General features: G+C 46.2%; 1 protein-coding gene across 2 annotated transcripts in view; it reads right to left on the bottom strand.

Annotated features, from left to right (window-relative positions):
• Window positions 1-2241: 2241 nt before the first annotated feature.
• LOC310754753 (FK506-binding protein 15-like) overlaps window positions 2242-20564 on the bottom strand; it is a 70961-nt gene continuing 52638 nt past the window's right edge. The window contains exons 6-18 of one of the 2 annotated variants that reach the window (XM_083596970.1): window positions 20311-20409; window positions 16223-16372; window positions 15391-15459; window positions 14466-14609; window positions 14177-14316; window positions 12956-13058; window positions 10952-11123; window positions 9768-9904; window positions 9062-9143; window positions 8172-8281; window positions 4456-5051; window positions 3559-3725; window positions 3073-3208 (exon numbers count right to left, since the gene is read on the bottom strand). In XM_083596970.1, coding sequence (XP_083453096.1) covers window positions 3180-3208; window positions 3559-3725; window positions 4456-5051; window positions 8172-8281; window positions 9062-9143; window positions 9768-9904; window positions 10952-11123; window positions 12956-13058; window positions 14177-14316; window positions 14466-14609; window positions 15391-15459; window positions 16223-16372; window positions 20311-20409 — 1998 coding nt within the window. In that variant the 3' untranslated portion in view covers window positions 3073-3179. Of the gene's footprint in view, window positions 2769-3072; window positions 3209-3558; window positions 3726-4455; window positions 5052-8171; window positions 8282-9061; window positions 9144-9767; window positions 9905-10951; window positions 11124-12955; window positions 13059-14176; window positions 14317-14465; window positions 14610-15390; window positions 15460-16222; window positions 16373-20310; window positions 20410-20564 lie in introns of those variants that run through there. The other variant, XM_083596969.1, reaches the window with a different exon arrangement.

Raw genomic sequence — 20564 nt, 5'->3', positions numbered from 1 at the left:
TCCTGTATTTCTCCTAATTTGTTTTCCATATGTAATTCATTTTGCTTGAATTCCTCTTTGATCTTTAACCATAAAATGTCTAAATCTCTAATTTCCTCTTGTCGGGATACCTTTCTCTCTCCTGGTGTCCCTCCTACTTTTTCCCCGTTTTCCCCCGACATTTTATGGGTTAATTCTCAATAGATGGCTTTACTTTTTTCTCTCTCCCCTAGGGGGCTCACAATCTTTCCTTTACCCTTTCTGTAATATCAACACCTTTATTTATATTTTTTATATCATTTTCTTATGTCACTTTGTTTCCCTTATTGACATATCCTCTTTAATTACTATCCAACCTATATTCCCCAAAGGAAAAGAGAGATATTTCAATAGCTTATTCAAAATTATCCAATCCCATTAGCTTTACCAATAGCCTTTTGTTATCATATATTTAAGTTGTGTTAATATGTTAGTATACCTGTTTCAACAGCAGAGGAAGAGAAAGACAGAACGAAAGGCAAAAATCAAAAATAGTATTCTCTTTTGCAGTTCAGAAAAGATTGTTCAGTCTCTGTACTCTTCAGCCACTTGTCGGCCTAATCCGTTTCACAGAAAATATGTCAGACTTTCATTGTTTTCTATTACCTCGAGTTTTGAATTTATTAGTTCACTTTATAGTCCTAAAAAGGGTGTATATATTTCAGGGAGTTCTCAGTGGTTGTATCAAATAGTCTCCAACTTTTCAGAATCTGAAGTTATTCAACATGTCATTTACTTAAAAAGACATCCTGGTTTGAATGCTGGTCCTGCTCAGGTTGGTGGAATCAAGCTAAATTTTCCTCAGGACTAAGGGTAGGAAAGATAGGTTGTTAGTTATGTTAATTATAATGGAAAGCGAAGGAGAAAGGAGAACATATGGCAAGAAAAGGAGACAGATAAATAGAGATAAGAAAAGAGAAAAGAGAGGGGCAAAATAACCAGATAACTCTCTAATTCTAAACAGGATGTAAATATCCTAAATAACATAGGAGAACATGGAGGGAAAGAGAGAGAGTGGGGAGGGAAAGGAAGCCAGAGGTTTATGAGCAGGACATAAATGCAGCCTCTGCGGAAAGTTCCAGAGTTCAAGGGGTCCTAGGGTTCTTTGGACTAAAGTTCAAATAAACATACGTGAAATAAATCCCAGAAACGTCGATAAATTCCCAAAGTTAGGGGAAGTTAGAAAAAGTTCTTTTTCCCGAGTATTTCTTTAATTTCTTTGGGTTGTATTTCAAGCTGTCCTTTTAAGCAGTTCTAAGAAGCTCCGTTTTAAATGGCTTTATAAAGTTTCCTTGCTTGCTCTTTGCCTCCCCCCAAAAGAGCAAAGAATGTATCATAACGGTGGAATGTTTCAAGTTCTTTTAATTCCCCGCAGTAAATCCTGAAACGTTTACTTTGTGTTCACTCAGTCACTCAGTCAGGCGAGGGGATACTTCCTTCCTCCACCTTGCGACTTTGTAGCCTGCGCCATTTTAATCCTCTTCCGAGATGAATTCCTAAATTAAATCGTCTAACATCCAACGTTCTCTTAGTGTATTTTCAAATTTTGTAGCATTAAATGAGTCTGCTCACACTAAGGGTTCCGTTCTTATAGTTTTGGAGGTTCATCGCATTCTTCAGTGGGAGCCAGAGGCATCGTAATACAGGGTCGTTGCTCTCCCTTTTGTGCTAGCGGTTTCACTGCCTCGAAATCTTCCGAAAAAAACCCCCCGAAAAAACAGCGGACCGTTTCCACACGGCTGGGTATCTCTCCCCCAAGGGTCTCCCCCTTGAGATTTTTGGGGGGCGCAGTGCCTTTGCGACACCCCCAAGCCCCTGTATTACTCGGAAAACTCCTCCGGAGATTTTCCGTGCTCCCTGTCTGTTCGCGACAAAAACCAGAAGTCTCCATTACTGTCACCACATTTGATACTTTTGTATATACTTTGTAGTTTTGTATCAGAGATGAGGAGCAAGGTATCACCTTCTGCATATCCTGAGTTCACCATTCAACCTTTGGGCAAGCCACTCTCTGTTTCAGCCTCCCCACCTGAAATACGAAGAGATTACTAATACTGGCCTCCCTCACAGGACTGGGGTTAATTCTTACCATATCAGGTGTATGTACGTGAAGCACCTAAGGTGCCCTATAAATGGTGAGTGGGTTTTTGGCATATATAATCACACAAATACCACTCCCCTTCTTGCCTTGCTAAAGTGAAAGAACTGAGACAACAGGGTTAATTTATTTTAATTGCACTTTATTATTATTATTTTCAAGATCTGGTTTTGCCAAGGTTCAAAACTGGAGGTGAGCTATGGCAAAAGGTTAAGTTTGGTTTCCACAGAGAGGAGCTGTTCAAGGTGATACCCACCGCTACTCCCAGCAGCAGCTGGGTCAAAAGCGTGTAGGGTACAGGTGTGTTCGGCAGTCGTGAATTAAACAGTCAGGACTTTGAAGCTAGACAAAGTCCCAAATTGACATTTACTACCGAGAGAGAGAGAGAGAGAGAGTCACCCCTCTTCCTGCCAGCAGCCTCAAAAACCATGAGTTAAGGCCACCAAAGCCCAAATGAGCAATCTGGGGAGGCCCACAGGAAAAACTCCAGCTCCATCCATCTCAGCCCCAGATCAGCAATCACTGAAGCTCTTGAGAAAAGAAAGTATTGCCATGGCATTTGCCAGGCCGCTCATCCCAGCAGGTACAGGTCATCGTCGTCGTCGTCATCATCATCAAAGAGTGGGGTGGGGGGAGGCCGACCCTTAAGGCTCTGAAACCGAGAGAAAGAAAGGCAGGGTTAGGTCACTGCTGCTTGGCAGGGCAGGCTCTGACTCAGGTGGCCAGCTGAGCAGGACCATCAGCAAGGCAAGCGGGAGAAGGAAGCCAAGGATGTGGGCTCTAGCTTTCTCCTAGTAAGTCGCAGGGTTGCCCCTTGTGGGACTCAGCAGGGAGGAAGAGGACAAAACTGGAAGTAGTTGGCTCTGCTGCCTGTCAGTGGCTGTGGCTCCAGCTATTGTTAGTTTTGAATAGTGGGCATTGACCCTAATAAAGTGATTGGACTGATTGGACTGAAAGCATGCTTGAAACATAAATATGAACATGCCACAAAACCGTAACAATACAGCGCCCCTAACAGCCACAGGAAAGATTGGTGGTGCCCTGGTAACAAAACACCACCACTTTAGTTTATCAAACACCTATTGAAGGCCTCTATGGGTGGCGCTGTGGGTTAAACCACAGAGCCTAGGGCTTGCCAATCAGAAGGTCGGCGGTTCGAATCCCCACCACGGGGTGAGCTCCTGTTGCTCGGTCCTTGCTCCTGCCAACCTAGCAGTTTGAAAGCATGTCAAAGTGCAAGTAGATAAATAGGTACCGCTCTGGCGGGAAGGTAAATGGCGTTTCCGTGCGCTGCTCTGGTTTGCCAGAAGCGGCTTAGTCATGCTGGCCACATGACCCGGAAGCTGTACGCCGGCTCCCTCGGCCAATAAAGTGAGATGAGCATCGCAACCCCAGAGTCGGCCATGACTGGACCTAATGGTCAGGGGTCCCTTTACCTTTACCTATGCCTTCCACCTTAAGCCGTCCCAAATGGCACCATACACCACTGCACCCCCTCAAAGCTCTTACCACCTCTTCCTCGTCGTCGTCGTCTTCTACCAACAGAGTTCCCAGTGCACATGGCTTGGGAGTGGCAACTTTGAAGAAACCACTCTTGTCCTCAAGAAGACTGCAGGAGAAAAAGACAGAAGGAAAAGGAGAGTTGGAGTGATGCAGTGGTTAACGGACCAGAACCCTGGGAGACCAGAGTTCAAATCTCTACTCAGTCCTGAAGCTCATTGGGTAGTGCCTACCTTACAGGGTTGATGTGGGGGTTAAATGAGGGAGTGGGGGAGTGCTAGCACTGATGTCAATGAATGGAGTAGAGGGGTGTTGAGAATTCCATTCCTCCTGTACTGCAGATGTGTGTGGGATTGTTACATGTCACATGTCTGTTTACATTCCAGCACTGATTGTGGGAGTCTTGTGAGAGGAAGTTGAGATATGCTGTTTCCGCTCTGTATAGCTTTTGTTTTTTGCCGCTCTCTCTCCGAGGAAGAAAGACAGAGAGAGGAGCCATGTTTTCTTTGTTCTGTTACGTTTGATTTAATTTGCAATAAATTAGGCTTAGATGTTACTCCTCAAGGCTGAGCTTCTGTTTTGAACTCTGCTCACTGTGTGCTCATGTCCCTGAATATGGGCCACATCAGTGTGACGGGAGACCCAAGGAATGAATCCCAGGCGACGCTGCAGTTGGGGGGAGGCAACAGGCCTCAGCGTTATCACCCAACAAGGGGGAGCCAGGGTCTTCCTTTGTGCCTTAAACCCCATGCTATTAGGGGGTGGGGGTGGGGAGGCACGGAAAGGCAAGAGACTCATAATGGGTACAGTTCCCGTCCCCCTCCCACCCTGGCACAGACCTGGAATCCGCTTCCATGGGGCTGGATGCTGGTCTTGGCTGTGAGGCTCCAGCCAAGTCCTGCTGCTTGTTGGCTAGAGCAGCTTGAGAAGTGGGGCCAGCGGTGTGCTGACTTGCCCCACTCTCCTCCTTGCCCTCTGGACCTGTTGTGGGCCTCTCCATTGGAGGTGCCGTCTCATGCGCCGCTGGATTTGGAGGTGCCAGAATGGCGGTGTCTTTTGTGTCCATTTCACCCTGAGTGCTTTGCCTCTCCTTCTCAATACTGGCGGAGAGCCTGAGAGGCGGCCTTGCAGTTTGAGCAGAGGCTGCACGAGTTTGTTCAACCGGTGCTTCCGAAGAATGAGCCTCAGGAGCTGCAAAAAGCAGTCTGTCTTGGGCTCCTTCGAGAGCGGTGAATGGCGGACTGCTTGAGCTTTCCTTCAGATTAGCCAAAGGAGCGGGGGATGCCCCTGGTGCTGGTTCTCGGAGAGAGTTGCTGTGGGGATCCCCATAAAGGGGTGCGGCACTTGGCTGCTTCCTTTCCGCAGGTCCTTCCTCCTCGGTGCTGCTGCTCCCCCTTTGCTCCTCCTGACTCTCCAGCAGCTGCAGAGTTGTTGTCTGGAACAAGTAGAGGGGAGGGGGGATTATTTGCCACAAAAAAGACTGCAGCCCCTGATGCAAGTACTGTGTAATGGTTGGTCTCTAACCAGGACTCAGGAGACCAGGGTTTGAATCCCTACTCAGCCATGCAGGCACAGCTAAGTGACTTTCACTTTGTAGTACCTTAGATACAACCTGTTATTTCTAGAGAGCTGGGCTTCACCCTCTTTGCTGCTCCCATGATTAGTAATATGGGGCTAAATGCCACCCCAATCTCTGACTGGTACAAGATTCCAGGGGTCTAGGCACTTAGTCTGTGTTTCCTTTGGAAATGAGGCACAGTGTAGACTGTGGTGTCATAATGATATATAGTTTATTTACACCTGAGCCTGTAATGGAGGGGGCCCCCAGCATACACTGCAAGAGAGTCCCGTTTTTCCCATTGCTGCAACCTCTAATTCAAATTGTCAGTCTGCATTGTGCTCTGATCCTGCCTCTCCAGCTTGCTGCATTTAACAGACTGAAAGCCTTTTTTCTTTTGATCTCACCATAGCCAACTGAAATCCTAAAACTTCCTCCTAACCAAAATTTTGGCACTCTCTTCAAACTCACTATCTCAAAGCTCTGGGTGGGGCTTCACCCATCTGCTGGCTGGTAGAGTGTCTGTCTTGCTGATGGCCCATCTTTCTGTCTGCAGCACATACTGTATACTAAAATTGGATTGATACGTTACAGGAGCCAGAATCTAGTACCAAAAGAGTCTTAGAATTAATTCAAGAATTCGGTCAGGTGGCAGGATTTAAATTGAACAAGACCAAAACTAAGGTTTTAGAGAAAAATATGACATTGTTTGAAAAAGAGAAATTTCAGAATGAAACAGGTCTGTCTGTGGTGAAGAAGGTGAAATATCTGGGGATTAACATGACATCTAAAAATGGGAACTTATTTAAAAATAATTATGAGAAATGCTGGTCTGAAGTGAAAAAAGATCTCGAAATATGGTCAAATTTGAAGCTTTCCTTGATGGGTCGAATAGCTGCTATAAAAATGAATGTATTGCCTAAAATATTATTTTTGTTTCAAACATTACAAATTGTGGACAAGATGGACTGTTTTAAGAAGTGGCAGAAAGATATCTTTAAATTTGTCTGGCAGGGCAAGAAGCCCAGGATAAAATATAAGATTTTAACTGATGCAAAAGAAAGGGGTGGCTTTGCCCTGCCGGACTTCAGACTGTACTATGAATCAGCAGCATTCTGCTGGTTGAAAGATTGGCTGCTTCTTGAAAACACGGACATTTTGGATTTAGAAGGTTTTAACAATGTTTTTGGATGGCATGCATATTTGTGGTATGATAAGGTTAAAGCTCACAAAGCATTCAAAAATCATATTGTTAGGAGATCCTTGTTTAATGTCTGGATCAGATACAAGGATTTACTGGAAAATAAGACCCCAAGGTGGTTGTCACCAATGGAAGCGAAAGCTCAGAAAAAGCTCAATATGGAGGCCAGTTGGCCAAAATATTGGGAAATTTTGGAGCAAGAAGGAGATAGACTGAAACTGCAGAGCTTTGAGAAATTAAAAAACAAAGTCCGAGACTGGCTTCATTATTTTCAGATAATGGAGGCTTACGATTTGGACAGGAAAATTGGCTTCCAGGTGGAAAAATCTAAATTAGAAACAGAAGTGCTAGAACCTAAAACTAAAATTATGTCAAAAATGTATAACTTGCTGCTGAAATGGAATACACAGGATGAAACGGTTAAGTCAGCCATGATTAAATGGGCACAAGATCTTGGACATAACATTATGTTTGCTGACTGGGAACAGTTATGGACCACAGGTATGAAATTTACGGCATGTAATGCCTTAAGAGAGAATGTTATGAAAATGATATACAGGTGGTACATGACCCCAGTCAAGCTTGCAAAAATATATCACTTGCCCGATAATAAATGCTGGAAATGTAAAGAGGTTGAAGGTACATTCTTTCACCTTTGGTGGACGTGCCCAAAGATTAAGGCTTTCTGGGAAATGATTTATAATGAAATGAAAAAGGTATTTAAGTATACCTTCCTGAAAAAACCAGAGGCTTTTCTCTTGGGCATAGCCGGCCATTTGGTGCCAAAGAAGGACAGAACTTTTTTTATGTACGCTACAACGGCAGCAAGAATACTTATAGCAAAGCACTGGAAGACTCAAGATCTACCCACTCTGGAAGAATGGCAGATGAAGTTGATTGACTGTATGGGACTGGCAGAAATGACCGGCAGAATCGGCGACCAGGGAGAAAAGTCAGCAGAAGAAGATTGGAAGAAATTTAAGGACTATTTACAGAAATACTATAAAATTAATGAACTCTGAAAAGATGTTGGTTTGAGTTTTGGTGGTCTCTAGCTGTTATGATAAAGATAATGGGGATTAAGATTGTTTTAAGTTATTATTTAAAAAAAAGTGGAATGAAAATAAGGTTGATTTTAAAAGGAATGTTAAGAGATTAGGATTTGCTGAATCATCAGGTTGAACTAGAAAACAAGAAGGGGAGGTATGAGGAAGTCAAAGAAATATGATTTTGAAAGATTGTTATTGAAATTGATCTGTTTTTAATATTTTTTTTTCTTTTTGTGTTTATATAAAATTGGAAAATCTAATAAATATTTATATAAAAAATAAAATAAAATTGGATTGATAAAGAGGTTAGCATGGCCTCTGCAAATTGGTGAAGTGTTCCATTTTTTAAAGATGTTTAATGTTTGACTATGTTTTATATGTGTGTTGGAAGCCACCCAGAGTTGCTGGGTATAAACAAAATAAGAAATAATAATTATAATTATAATTATAATAATTATAATCATCATCATTATTAGTTCTCTCAAGCGATCTCCACCTCTCAAGCGATCTCCTCAACACAGGAAGCGGAGTCCAGCTGTTAAGCGCCTGACTTTCAGTTTCACTCTCCAAGCAGTGATTAAATTCTAACACTTATTAAACCCAGTAGTTATGGGCATCTTGCACCCAAAACTCTGGCACCCAAACTCATGACATTTGGAACCATACAAAAAGGAAGAGAAATGATAGACCAGTTCACTCAATCTGCATCTTATTCAGGTGTCAGGATCCATCTGCCCTGGGCTGTACCTTGATGGTGTTCAGGACGATACCCAGGACCTCCTGGCCGGTATAGGACTCCTCTAAGTTGAACTGGCCCCGCAGGGACTGGAAGACCTCGTTCATGATCTTCTTCACCTGGGGCAGGATGATGCCAAAGAGTCAGAAGGCAGGGAAGCAACACCAGCAAGGACAGTGGGCTTTCAAGAACTTCTGGACAGCCAAATGTGGTGATGATTTCATTTATTCATTTATTTTACAACGAACATACATTATCGGGATAGCATCCACGTGCCAAGCGATGGATGACATTGAATTGTGCTGTTCAGACTAACAGGTAACAACTCCTGATTGAAGTTACAGAAGTGTGGATTGCCATTGCTTTTGCTGAATGTGATTAAGATTTCTCTCCACTGCTTGTCCCTCACCCCCGCCACTTTCCTTAACACTTCTTATTTCAAGAGCACTTCACGGTTTGTTACAGAGAGAGGAACACATCTGTGTGTATTTTTAGGAGATACCTTATTTGTGAGACTGTAAACTGTTTTAAACTGTTGTTAATTGCTGTTGCCTCTGCCAACCTGGTGCCCTTCCAAAAGTTTGGGACCAATTAGGCAAGCCACATTTGACACTGTACTATGGACAGGGAGTCCAGTGTCTCTCTCTACAGACTGTATATAAGGTAAAATCCCACCCAGCTGCCTGCATAGAATTTTTCAGGGTCTTCCAGTCTTTGACAACATGTAATTTATGAGTTGCTTTTTCAGCTAATGCTAAGCTCTATATACAGTAATGCAGTTCAGTCTCTGCATTACTAAACAGCATCACACTGGCTCACAGCACAGATGTGTAACAAGCCTGTGGGACACGTTAGAACCACAAACCCTCCATCAAGACATTTTAAGTGACCCCACCGATATTGCCTTTCACAGGCTCTGGCTGTTCCTGCTGTGGTGACAGCTTCTCGTTCTCTGAGCTTCTTGTGGTTTTAAGCAGGGAAAGGTAGAAGAAAACCAGCATTGACTAAGTGGTGGTCCACAGACCACAGTTCAGGAGCCCTTGTAATAAACAGTAAGCAGAGAGACCTACGGCAGACATGAGAAGCCAGCAAAGTGAGCAGAGGTGTTCCAAGGACAGGTGGCTCCTGCCCATTGAGGTGGGTGGGGCAGAAGGCAAGGAGCCCAATGACAGGCAGAGCCACATCCTGATTGGCTGTAAGGAAGAAGGCAAGCCAGTGGTGGCTGGGTGAGGGCAGTGCCCTGCTTGCCTAATAGACTAGCCTCCACTGACTGACCTCTTGGGGGCCGCCTGCCAAGAGTAAAAGTAGGTGGAGCAACACACATTAATTTCCCCACTTGTCCCTTTCAATCCTCCATTTAAGAATGAAAGAAGAAGCCCAGCCAGATGGGCGGGATATAGATTATTTCATCATCATCATCATCATCATCATCATCATCATCATCATTATTATCATCATCTTCCAGGGAGGCAAAGAACAGTCAAGGGTGCAAAGCTGGGGGGGAAGGAGAGGGTTGTGGCACTGGGAGAATCCTAAGGGTCAGAGAGAGTTTTCCAGGGAGCCACTTCTGGCCTTGGGTGATGACTTTTGCCACCCCTGGGCACTACCTTCTCCAGATTCTCCTTCTTAATGCGGATATCAGCCAGCTCCTCTTCCAGGGCTGCCACCTTCTCATCCAACTTCTTCCCACTCAGCTTCTCCTCCTGGTATCTGCTTTTCATGTTGTCAGACGATTTCTGAAGTTCTGTGGAGGTGGGGCACAGAGCCGGTTACAGTGCATGTCCTTGTTTCCATCCACTGCTGTAGCTAAGCCTAAGTACAGCGCCATCTGCACTATATGCGTCAAACACTCACAGCTTCCCACAAAACATTCTGGGAAATGGGAACATTCTCTTAAGGATGCTGAGACGTGGTGGGACCCCCGGTCTGCCACCACCCCCAGCTACAATTCCCAGGCTGTTAAACTATGCTGGAAATGGCCACTTAAGCAGGGCTCTCCACTTCTACACAACTATTGGCAGCTGGAATGAACCACACTTCTCAGGATTCCTTGGGAGAAAGCCATGACTGACTGCAGTGGCATGATAACGCTGTATAGTGTGGATGGGGCCTCCGTGTAACTTTAAAGACATACAGGTGAAACTTGAAAAATTAGAATATCATGGGAAAATTCATTTATTTCAGCAATTCAACTTAAAAGGTGAAACTAATATATGAGATAACTCATGACATGCAAAGTGAGATATGTCAAGCCTTTATTTGTTATAACTGTGATGATCATGGCATTTATAGACATATCACATGTTTCTTCTCACTCTTACACTGCTCTGCTCTTGCATGCAGGGCAAGGAAGGTGCAGAATCTGCACAAACCCATTTTCTATTATGTTACATTATGTTAATGTTACTTATTGTTTGTAAGCTGGAGATTCATTTCAACAAAAAGCAGCATAGAAAAACAATCAATCAAGTTTGTAGAGATCAGAAGCTTGCCCTTTTTAAAAGGATGGAATTAAAGTCAAGAGTCTTTTGGAGATTGTGTGTCTGAGTCTTTAACAGCTACACTGCAGGAGGCCCTAAGGAGCAGGACCTCCAGAGGTTGCTGGACTCCAACGCCCATCATCAATGGTTACGCTTGCTGGGGCTCATGAGAGGTGAAGGCCAGTAATATTTGGAGGGCCACAGGCTCCCTATCAGCAAGCTAAAGAATTTCCTAGGATGATAAAATTACTCTGCATCTGCTTGGATAGTGCTCTTCTGCCATTTCAGCGCCTCCTCTCAGCTTCCCTTACCCGCCAGCTGTGCCTGCAGTTGGTTGACCAGGGCTTTCTGCCTCTCCGACTCTGTCAGGGCTTCATTCAGTTGGGAGTGGTAATCCATCCCCTTCTTCTGAAGACAGATCAACCTCTGCTGAATTTGGGAGATCCACACCATGCTTTCCGCTAGCTTCTTGCTGATCCTGACCTGCAACGCAAAGGAGCAGAAGAGACAGGAGAACATATGGGGAAGGAGTGCCCACAAGACGTTTCCTGGGAGGATGCAAGAGCTGTGCTTTTCGAGGCTCCCAAATGCTAAGAATGAATCTCCCAGGAAACACCCTGAAGAACTGGTCTACTGGCAAGGCTATGAGGAGCGGGGGGAAGCAGAAGCCTTGGGCTTTTTAGTTAGTTCAGGAGAAAGCATGCACGACAGAGGTGCATAAAATGGAGAGCAGAAAATATTTCCCCAGAAAATTCAGGACAGACAAAAGAAAGGACATCTTCACACAGCAGAGCTCTCTCCCACAAGATGGAATGAAGGCCACCAAGTTGAATGGCTTTAGCAATGGAGCAGGAAAAGCTATCCACAGCCAGCAGCCACAAGGTCTCCCTCCACCGTTGGAGGCAGCATGCTGTTCCTGGGAATTGCAAGTGGGGTGAGCGCAGATCCTACTTGTAGAATTCCCTTTTGGGACATCTGGTTGTGAGAATAAGATGGGCTTTGGGCCTGATCCAGCCAGGCAAAAGCACCCAAGGAGAGTGCAATGTAGGACTGGTGAGGGTGCGTGGCTTGGAAGGAGTTTTGAGGGCCAGACACATAGGCCTGGAAGGTGGCCTTTGGGTCCAGGGGCCTGGAGTCCCCCCACCCCTGATTTAGGAAAACCCATTGTCACTGAAGCTGGGATGCCAAAGCACAGAGAGGCTTGGCAACGAGAGACACCTGCAGAAGGCGTGGGGTTTTCGCCTGCTAGAAGTATGAAATGTTGACCTGGAAAGTATGAAGGGAGTAAGGAAGTGCTCAGGTAATCAGGACACCCAAGGACAATGCCTCACCTGGTCCCAGCCTTATTCCAGTGGCGGCATGTGCTAGAGAGAAAAGCAGCAACAAGGAGAGGAGAGTTAACACCACCAGAAGCAAGAACAGCAAGAGGGGAGAAGGTTTATCAAAAGAGGCAATGGCATTCTGGGTTAAGCACACTCTGCTTATTCTGTGGTCCAAGGGCTGATTATATCACTCAAAATCCCAGCGGCCTCAGGGTAAGATGCATGGAAGATCCCTTAATGGCAGGGTTTGCACGCTGATGCCCAAGCAAGAACAGGCCACAGCAAACCTGGACTTGCATGCTCTCCCCTTACATCTCCTCCTCTCATGCGGCCAGGAACCCTGACACTTATGCCTAGCCATGGTTTGCTGTGTTGCCTGGTACAAAGAGCTGCAGCTAACATCAACTATGGTTAATATCAAACACACCAACTTCAAATGTTTGTTTCAATAAGCTAACTTCAGAAACTAATTCTACTTAACATTAATGGCTGTTCTCAGTCCAGACAACAGAGGAAGCAGCAGTTACCTAGAAGTGGAAACTCTCACACCCTTCTTCTTGGCTGCATAGGAGGAAGTGAGGGGGACGTTCACTGTGCTTGCTCACATCATGCCAATCCACAGTTTAGCATGGCATGTGAATGCAGCCAATGAGATCTTACTGTAGACCAATGTGGTGCATTTTTTTCCTTAACCACTCTGTTAGATTTTAAAGGGACATTCTGTTGTTCTCTCAAATTCAACCTGAGGTGCTTTGCAAAGGATTACCTGAAGCTTATGAATCTTTTACCTGTATGTGCATGTATACCTAGCCAATCATTTGTTCTATTTTGTTGCTGCTGCTGCTCAGAAACGTAACTTCTTTCTGGCCTGCAGGCAAAGGGGAATAGTGACCTGCACTAGCGATTGTGAACTCCTGGGATAGCACTTGCCCTCTCCCCACAGCCTCAGTCACTTGGCCTTCCTGTTGTGGCTGTCACACTGCCAGGGCTTACCTTCTCCTGTTCAGCATGTAGGACCCTTGCCTGGGTGTGCTCCATGGTCCTCTGCAGTGAGCTGTTGCTCTGCTCAAATATCAGGTTGCTCTGCTCCACATAGCTGGGGGAAGAATTGTGTTTTACACACGGGAATGTTTGCACGATTTGATACTTTCCATCCTCTCATGTAAAAAAAGATATCAAGGCAGTATCATATGTAGATCTCACTTTTCAAAAGCCACCCTAGGAGAGCTTCTATCCTTTATATCAGAATCGTAATAGTTGTTCTTATTATTTTCTATATGTTCCATCTTTCCTCCAATGAGCTCAAATACTGGTATATAGTTTTCCTCCCTTTTTTATCTTCACAACAAGCCTGTGAGGTAGGTTAGGCTGAGAGAGAGTGACTGGCCCAAGGTCACCTTCATGGCAGAGTGGGGATTGGAACCCTGGTCTCCCAGAACTTACTCTGACCGACCCTTTTAATTGCTACCCCACACTGGCTATATTCCTGTATTCCTCTATTTGTCCATCCAGCCCAGTACTGTCCACTTTGACTGGCAGCAGCCTTGGGTTGCCTGGGGATTGAGCCAGGCCACCTGAGCTTTAGGCTCCCTGCAGTATGGAAGGAAGGGAGTTAACAAACCTGAGCATAGTAGGAAGAGTCTGTTAAGGGGTAGGATACTCAACTGGCCTTTGGGACTCTGCCTCGGCCAAGCCCCTCACCAACCCCACCTCATGACCTCCCCAAGGGAGGTTTAGCCTGGCTGGAATGTGTCCTTGAACTGTGACAGTGCATCTTGCTTCCCTGGACAGGAAGAGGTGTGTGCAGAAAGAAGCCCCACATGGTGTATTTTCTGGCTGTACAAAAGGCAGGAGCAGCATCTGTTGCTCTGTCCACTGGAGCCCCAGGCCAGCCCAGCCCAGGAATGTGGCCCCTGCCAGGTTGTCTATGAGACAAGGTGGCCCTCAGGATTCTTTGGAGGAAGCCACGGCTGTTGAAAGTGGCATGGCGCTATTTGGAACGTATGATTTACTATGATTTATTGAATTTGTATACCGGATTTCATCCGTAGATCTCAAGGTGGTACAGTGCAGATGGGCCTGAGTTATGCAGCTGAGGTGAAGGCTTAAAGCCTCAAACACAGAGGTGGCAACCTGTTTTCTGCAGAGTTAGGATGTGACACCTGGGAGAATGGAAGCCTTAAAAGCTAAGGGCACCCTCAATTTATTTCTCACCCTGGCTTTGGAGCGGGAGTAGGAGTCAGCCAGGCTGGGTCTGTAGCGGGGCTTTCTGATTGTGGCGCTGGTGAAAGTGTGAAGGAGTCCCTGGGGCCCAGGCTCTGTCCGGCGGAGTCAGCGCCTTTTGCAAACCACACCTAAGGGAGCAAAAGAGGGGCATCATGGAGTCGGGTCAAGGCAACCACTGTCTCCATTTGTAGAACCTTATCCAGGCGGTAGACTGACCACCCAACAACCTTCTGAGGTTCTCTTGGTTGCTAACACATTGGGAGGAAGACATACTCACCCGTTTGACTTCCACCTCAAAGGCCAGGGTTGAGTCCGGAGGAATGCGTTCAGCTTCTGCCAAAGGCCTATAAACCAATGCTGGCGGGATGAGGAGGAACCGCCTGCCTCCTCTCTTCATGCCAATTATCGCATCTTCCCAGCCCTTCAAGTTCCAGAAATGGAGAACCAAGCAGAAAACAAATTTGGGTGACCGCCTTCGCTAAGGGCCAACAGCATCTGTGTGTGTGTTTGTCAGGTTGGTAAAGGCTGGTCGAGAGCAGGGCACAGGAATACTGACAGTTCTCTTGCACTCTTGAGGACAGTACTGTAGTTTAAAGCAGGGATGAAAACCATTCCCTCTGGGGAAACCTTCTTGGTGGGGAGGAGCATGCCAGGAGTGGGCGGGGCAAAAGGGGAAAGTGGGAGGGGCAACAAATGTAATTTTTACCTTTGTACAATAGGCTACTTTAGACACCCACTCACACTCCCCCCTCTGTCTCTCATGCAGGACAGCATGAGGCAACATTGGAGGTCCGGGACTGTTTTGGTCCAGGCCACAGAGCAGGCTTGGCGAGGGGCATGGCCTGGGGTGAATCCTGAGGGCCAGTTTCAGTCCCTGCTGGGCCTGAGGTTCCCCACCCCTCCTGTAAAGAAAGGGCAAGCCTGACTTACCAGTAGGGCAGGATCAGGAATTTTGCAGGGATCGAGGGACCCTGTTTGGGCCTCCCACTCCACCAGATCCTGGTAAGCGTAGACAAGCTGGGACAGCTACCTGCCTGCGGTTCTTGAGGAAGCCATTTGATCAGGGTTTGAGCTCAAAAAACATCACTGCTATTCAGCCTTCCACATAGCCCGGGCTGCTGAACTCTGCTTAGATGTGAAACTGGAGGCAAGAATCTCTAACTGGGATCTTGCACTGCAGTGGGAAGATAGCGCCATCTTACCTTGATGATTTTACCAGAGCCTAGCTTCACACGCAGCAACTTTGCGTTGTATATATTTGAGTCGAAAACCTGTTCCCAAAGTGGAAGGTCAATGGGGTGAAATTACTTTTAATGCAAAGATAATAGGTTTACGTTCCGCTACTCCCACTGCTGAGCCAACAGCAATGAGTATTGAAGGACGGGGCACAACTCGGGCACAGCACCTGTTTTGCAGGCAGAGGGTTCCAGGTTCAACCCTGGCATCTCCAAGTAAGGTCAGGGAAAGGCTTTTGCTTGAAAGCCTGGAGAGCTACTGCCAGTCAATGTGGGTGATGCCAACCTAGACCAGTGGCCTGATGCAGTGCAAGGCAGCTTTCTATGTTGAATCCCCTACCTAGCGGTGCCTGCCATGTTGCAGATTGGGTAAAATGAGGTTGAGAAATAGGATCTACACCTTGGAGACAGGTGTAGCTCAGGGCCTAACAGCATGTGCTTCCCAGGAAGAAGGTCGTGGGTTCCCTCCCTGGCATCCCCAGTTGAGAAAGGGCGGCAAGGCTGGGCAAGGCCCCACCTCTGGAGAGCAACCAATGCAAGCCCCATGGAAAAGCACTGGCTAGAGCTCATTGGGGTTGGGGTCAAATGCACATTGAGCTGTGAAGCAAGCTGGGTGAGCCTCACCAAGTCCCTCTCCTGTTTCATTTCCTTGCAATGTTATTGAAAGGCAAAAGGATGGGGTTGTGGGAGAAAAGGGCTGTATGCAATCTATAAACCAGGAGTGGGAAAGCTGTGGCCATGCAGTGCTGCTAGAGACTTCAACCCCCATCATCCCGACACCCCCTCTGCCAGGTCTCACCTGCCCAAGACTACCGTTCTGGAACAGCCAGCCTGTAAAAGTGATCTCCAGGACATCTCCAGTCGCCACACCTTGGCCGTCTCCGAGAACAAGATCCTGGCACAGCACTGAGTCAGGAGAACAGCTGCTGTTATACTTGGCAATGCACAGCTGCAAGGAGGAAGAATCATAGAATCATAGAGTTGGAAGAGACCACAAGGGCCATCGAGTCCAACCCCCTGCCAAGCTGGAAACACCATCAGAGCACTCCTGACATATGGTTGTCAAGCCTCTGCTTAAAGACCTCCAAAGAAGGAGACTCCACCACACTCCTTGGCAGCAAATTCCACTGTCGAACAGCTCTTACTGTCAAGAAGTTCTTCCTAATGTTTAGGTGGAATCTTCTTTCTTGTAGTTTGGATCCATTGCTCTGTGTCCGCTTCTCTGGAGCAGCAGAAAACAACCTTTCTCCCTCCTCTATGTGACATCCTTTTATATATTTGAACATGGCTATCATATCACCCCTTAACCTCCTCTTCTCCAGGCTAAACATGCCCAGCTCCCTTAGCCGTTCCTCATAAGGCATCGTTTCCAGGCCTTTGACCATTTTGGTTGCCCTCCTCTGTACACGTTCCAGTTTGTCAGTGTCCTTGAACTGTGGTGCCCAGAACTGGACACAGTACTCCAGGTGAGGTCTGGCCAGAGCAGAATACAGTGGCACTATTACTTCCCTTGATCTAGATGCTATACTCCTATTGATGCAGCCCAGAATTGCATTGGCTTTTTTAGCTGCCGTGTCACACTGTTGGCTCATGTCAAGTTTGTGGTCAACCAAGACTCCTAGATCCTTTTCACATGTACTGCTCTCAAGCCAGGTGTCACCCATCTTGTATTTGTGCCTCTCATTTTTTTTGCCCAAGTGCAATACTTTACATTTCTCCCTGTTAAAATTCATCTTGTTTGTTTTGGCCCAGTTCTCTAATCTGTCAAGGTCTTTTTGAAGTGTGATCCTGTCCTCTGGGGTGTTAGCCACCCCTCCCATTTTGGTGTCATCTGTAAATTTGATCAGGATGCCCTTGAGTCCATCATCCAAGTCGTTGATAAAGATGTTGAATAAGACTGGGCCCAAGACAGAACCCTGTGGCACCCCACTAGTCACTCTTCTCCAGGATGAAGAGGAACCATTGATGAGCACCCTTTGGGTTCGGTCAGTCAGCCAGTTACAAATCCACTGAGTGGTAGCATAGTCAAGACCGCATTTTACCAGCTTCTTTACAAGAATATCATGGGGCACCTTGTCAAATGCCTTGCTGAAATCAAGGTAGGCTACATCCACTGCGTTCCCTTCATCTACCAGGCTTGTAATTCTGTCAAAAAACGAGATCAGGTTAGTCTGACATGACTTATTTTTCAGAAATCCATGCTGACTATTGGTGATCACAGCATTCCTTTCTAGGTGCTCACAGACTGTTTGCTTAATGATCTGCTCCAGAATCTTCTCTGGTATTGATGTCAGACTGACTGGGCGATAATTATTTGGGTCCTCTCTTTTCCCCTTTTTGAAAATAGGGACAACATTTGCCCTCCTCCAGTCTGCTGGGACTTCGCCTGTTCTCCAGGAATTCTCAAAGATGACTGCCAGTGGTTCTGAGATCACATCTGCCAGTTCTTTTAATACTCTTGGATGCAGTTCATCTGGCCCTGGAGACTTGAATACATCTAAACTAGCCAAGTATTCTTGTACTATCTCCTTAGTTATTCTGGGCTGTGTTTCCTCTGCTGAATCATTTGCTCCAAATTCTTCAGGACGGGCATTGTTTTCTTTATCGGAGAAGACTGAGGCAAAGAAGGCATTGAGGAGTTCAGCCCTTTCTGTGTCCCCTGTTTGCATTTCACCATCTTCTCCTCTGAGTGACCCCACTGTTTCTTTGTTCTTCCTTTTGCTACGAACATACCCATAAAAGCCTTTTTTGTTGCTTTTAACCTCTCTAGCAAGCCTGAGTTCATTCTGTGCTTTAGCTTTTCTGACTTTGTGTCTACACGTGCTGGCTATTTGTTTGAATTCCTCTTTGGTGGTTTCCCCCCTTTTCCATTTTTTGTACACATCCTTTTTTAATCTTAACTCAGTTAAAAGTTCTTTAGATAGCCACCCTGGCTTCTTTAGGCACCTTCCATGTTTCCGTCTCATTGGTATTGCCTGAAGTTGTGCTTTTACTATCTCCCTCTTAACAAACTCCCAGCCATCATGAACTCCCTTTCCTTTTAGTATTACTGTCCATGGGATCTCACCCAGCACTTCCCTAAGTTTTATGAAGTCGGCTTTCTTAAAGTCAAGAAATTGAGTCCTAGTATGCTTGGCTGCTCCTTTCTGCTGTATAGTATGATCACTCGCGTCTAATGATCCTTCCACTTCTACCCCACTAACCAGGTCATCAACATTGGTTAGGACCAGATCTAAAATGGCTGTTCCTCTTGTTGCTTCTCCCACTTTCTGGACAATGAAGTTGTCTGCAAGGCCAGTGAGGAATCTGTTTGACCTTATGCTCTTGGCTGAGTTTGACATCCAACAAATATCCGGGTAATTGAAGTCCCCCATTACTACTATCTCCCTTCCTTTTGCATGCTTGGCCATCTGTTCCAGGAAGGCATCATCTATGTCCTCCGCTTGGCTTGGGGATCTATAGTAAACTCCCACAATGAGGTCACTGTTATTCTTCTCTCCCTTAATTTTGACCCAAATGCTCTCACTTTGGCTTTGAGGTTCTAAATCTTGGATCTTTTCACAGGTATACACATCCCTGACATATAACGCCACTCCTCCTCCTTTCTTGTCTGGTCTGTTTCTCTGAAATAGATTGTATCCCTCCATTATTACATTCCAATCGTGGGACTTATCCCACCAGGTTTCAGTGATGCCTATTATGTCATATTTAGTTTGCTGTACCAAGAGCTCAAGCTCATCTTATTTCCTATGCTTTGCGCATTAGTGTACAGACATTGAAGTCCATTAATCATTCCCCCGTGTCTCTTATTTAAGGATTTTTTTCCTCCCACCACTAGGTCTGCGTGCTGTTTGCTCCATTCGGTCTATGACATTTGGATGATCATCTTCATCAATTGATAGACTCCTACCTTCAGGAGCACTGTCTCCCTCCCCCACATTAGTCAGCTTAAAGCCCTCCTGATGAGGTTTCTGAGATTTTTTGCAAAAACATTCCTCCCAACCGTTGTGAGGTGCAGCCCATCGCTTGCCAGAAGTCCATCTTCAAGAAACTGCAGTCCATGATCTAAGAATCCAAACCGTTCCTGTTTACACCATTTGCGAAGCCAGTTGTTCACTTCCACTATTTTCCCCTCCCTCCCTGGACCACGTCGTTCAACTGGGAGGACAGATGAGATGACAATTTGTGCATTTAATTGCTTCAATTTCCTGCCCAGAGCCTCGTAATCTCTTTTGATCTTCTGGAGGCTATTGCTTGCAGTGTCATTGGTTCCCACATGAACCAAGAGGAAGGGGTATTTGTCAGTGGGTTTTATGATTCCTTGCAGTCGTTCAGTTACATCTTGGATCTTAGCCCCGGGGAGACAGCACACTTCCCGAGAGATCTTGTCAGGCCCACAGATCACTGCTTCTGTTCCCCTCAGTAGGGAATTCCCTATCACCACTACACGCCTCCTCTTAGGTCTGGTCGGGGTTCTTCCGTGAGCTGTCCGTTCCAAGGTCGCCTGCACATTCCCTGAGGACTGACTTTGCTGCTCGTCTTCATATACCTGATCGACTGTAATGAGGGAGAGATCCTCTAATGGAGTCTGCTCTTCGTCTTCCATGCTAGGGGAGAGGACCTCAAAGCGATTTGTGTTATTAGCCTGCATTGTCATCCGCACCTATGCAATCTGGCCCAGCGCAGCACTGGCTGAAGACCCCAGGGGCCTGAAAACGCCCCAACTGGCTACACCACCATTCCTTGCCCTCCCTGCATACTTCTTAGTAGTTGGCAGAGAAAGCATCTGGCGACTGATGCAAGAGAGCTGACCTCCCACGAACACTAGTTCAGTGTCTGCAGGTCAGCAACCCCCCCACCCCAAAATGCAATGCACGCCTCTGGCACCTGTTTGCTGAAGTTCACAGACGCCATTTCTGATTCAAACATGATGGACCAATTCTGCCTCTGATCATCATAAAATGTGCAGTAGTTGTTGGGATGCACCTGCGGAAAGAGAAAGGAGAAAGTGGAATTCTGAGCAGCAGACAGCCTCTGCTCAAAACAACTTTCTTAATGATGGGTCTTGCTAAAGACTTTGGGTTGTGTCCCAATGTTAGCCCTACTCAGAGCAGACCCATGAAAATTGATGGACATGATGA

Source organism: Podarcis filfolensis (genome assembly GCF_964270895.1).
Source record: "Podarcis filfolensis genome assembly, chromosome: Z".
NCBI classification, from domain to species: domain Eukaryota; kingdom Metazoa; phylum Chordata; class Lepidosauria; order Squamata; family Lacertidae; genus Podarcis; species Podarcis filfolensis.
This window is presented reverse-complemented; position numbering and strand designations above follow the sequence as displayed.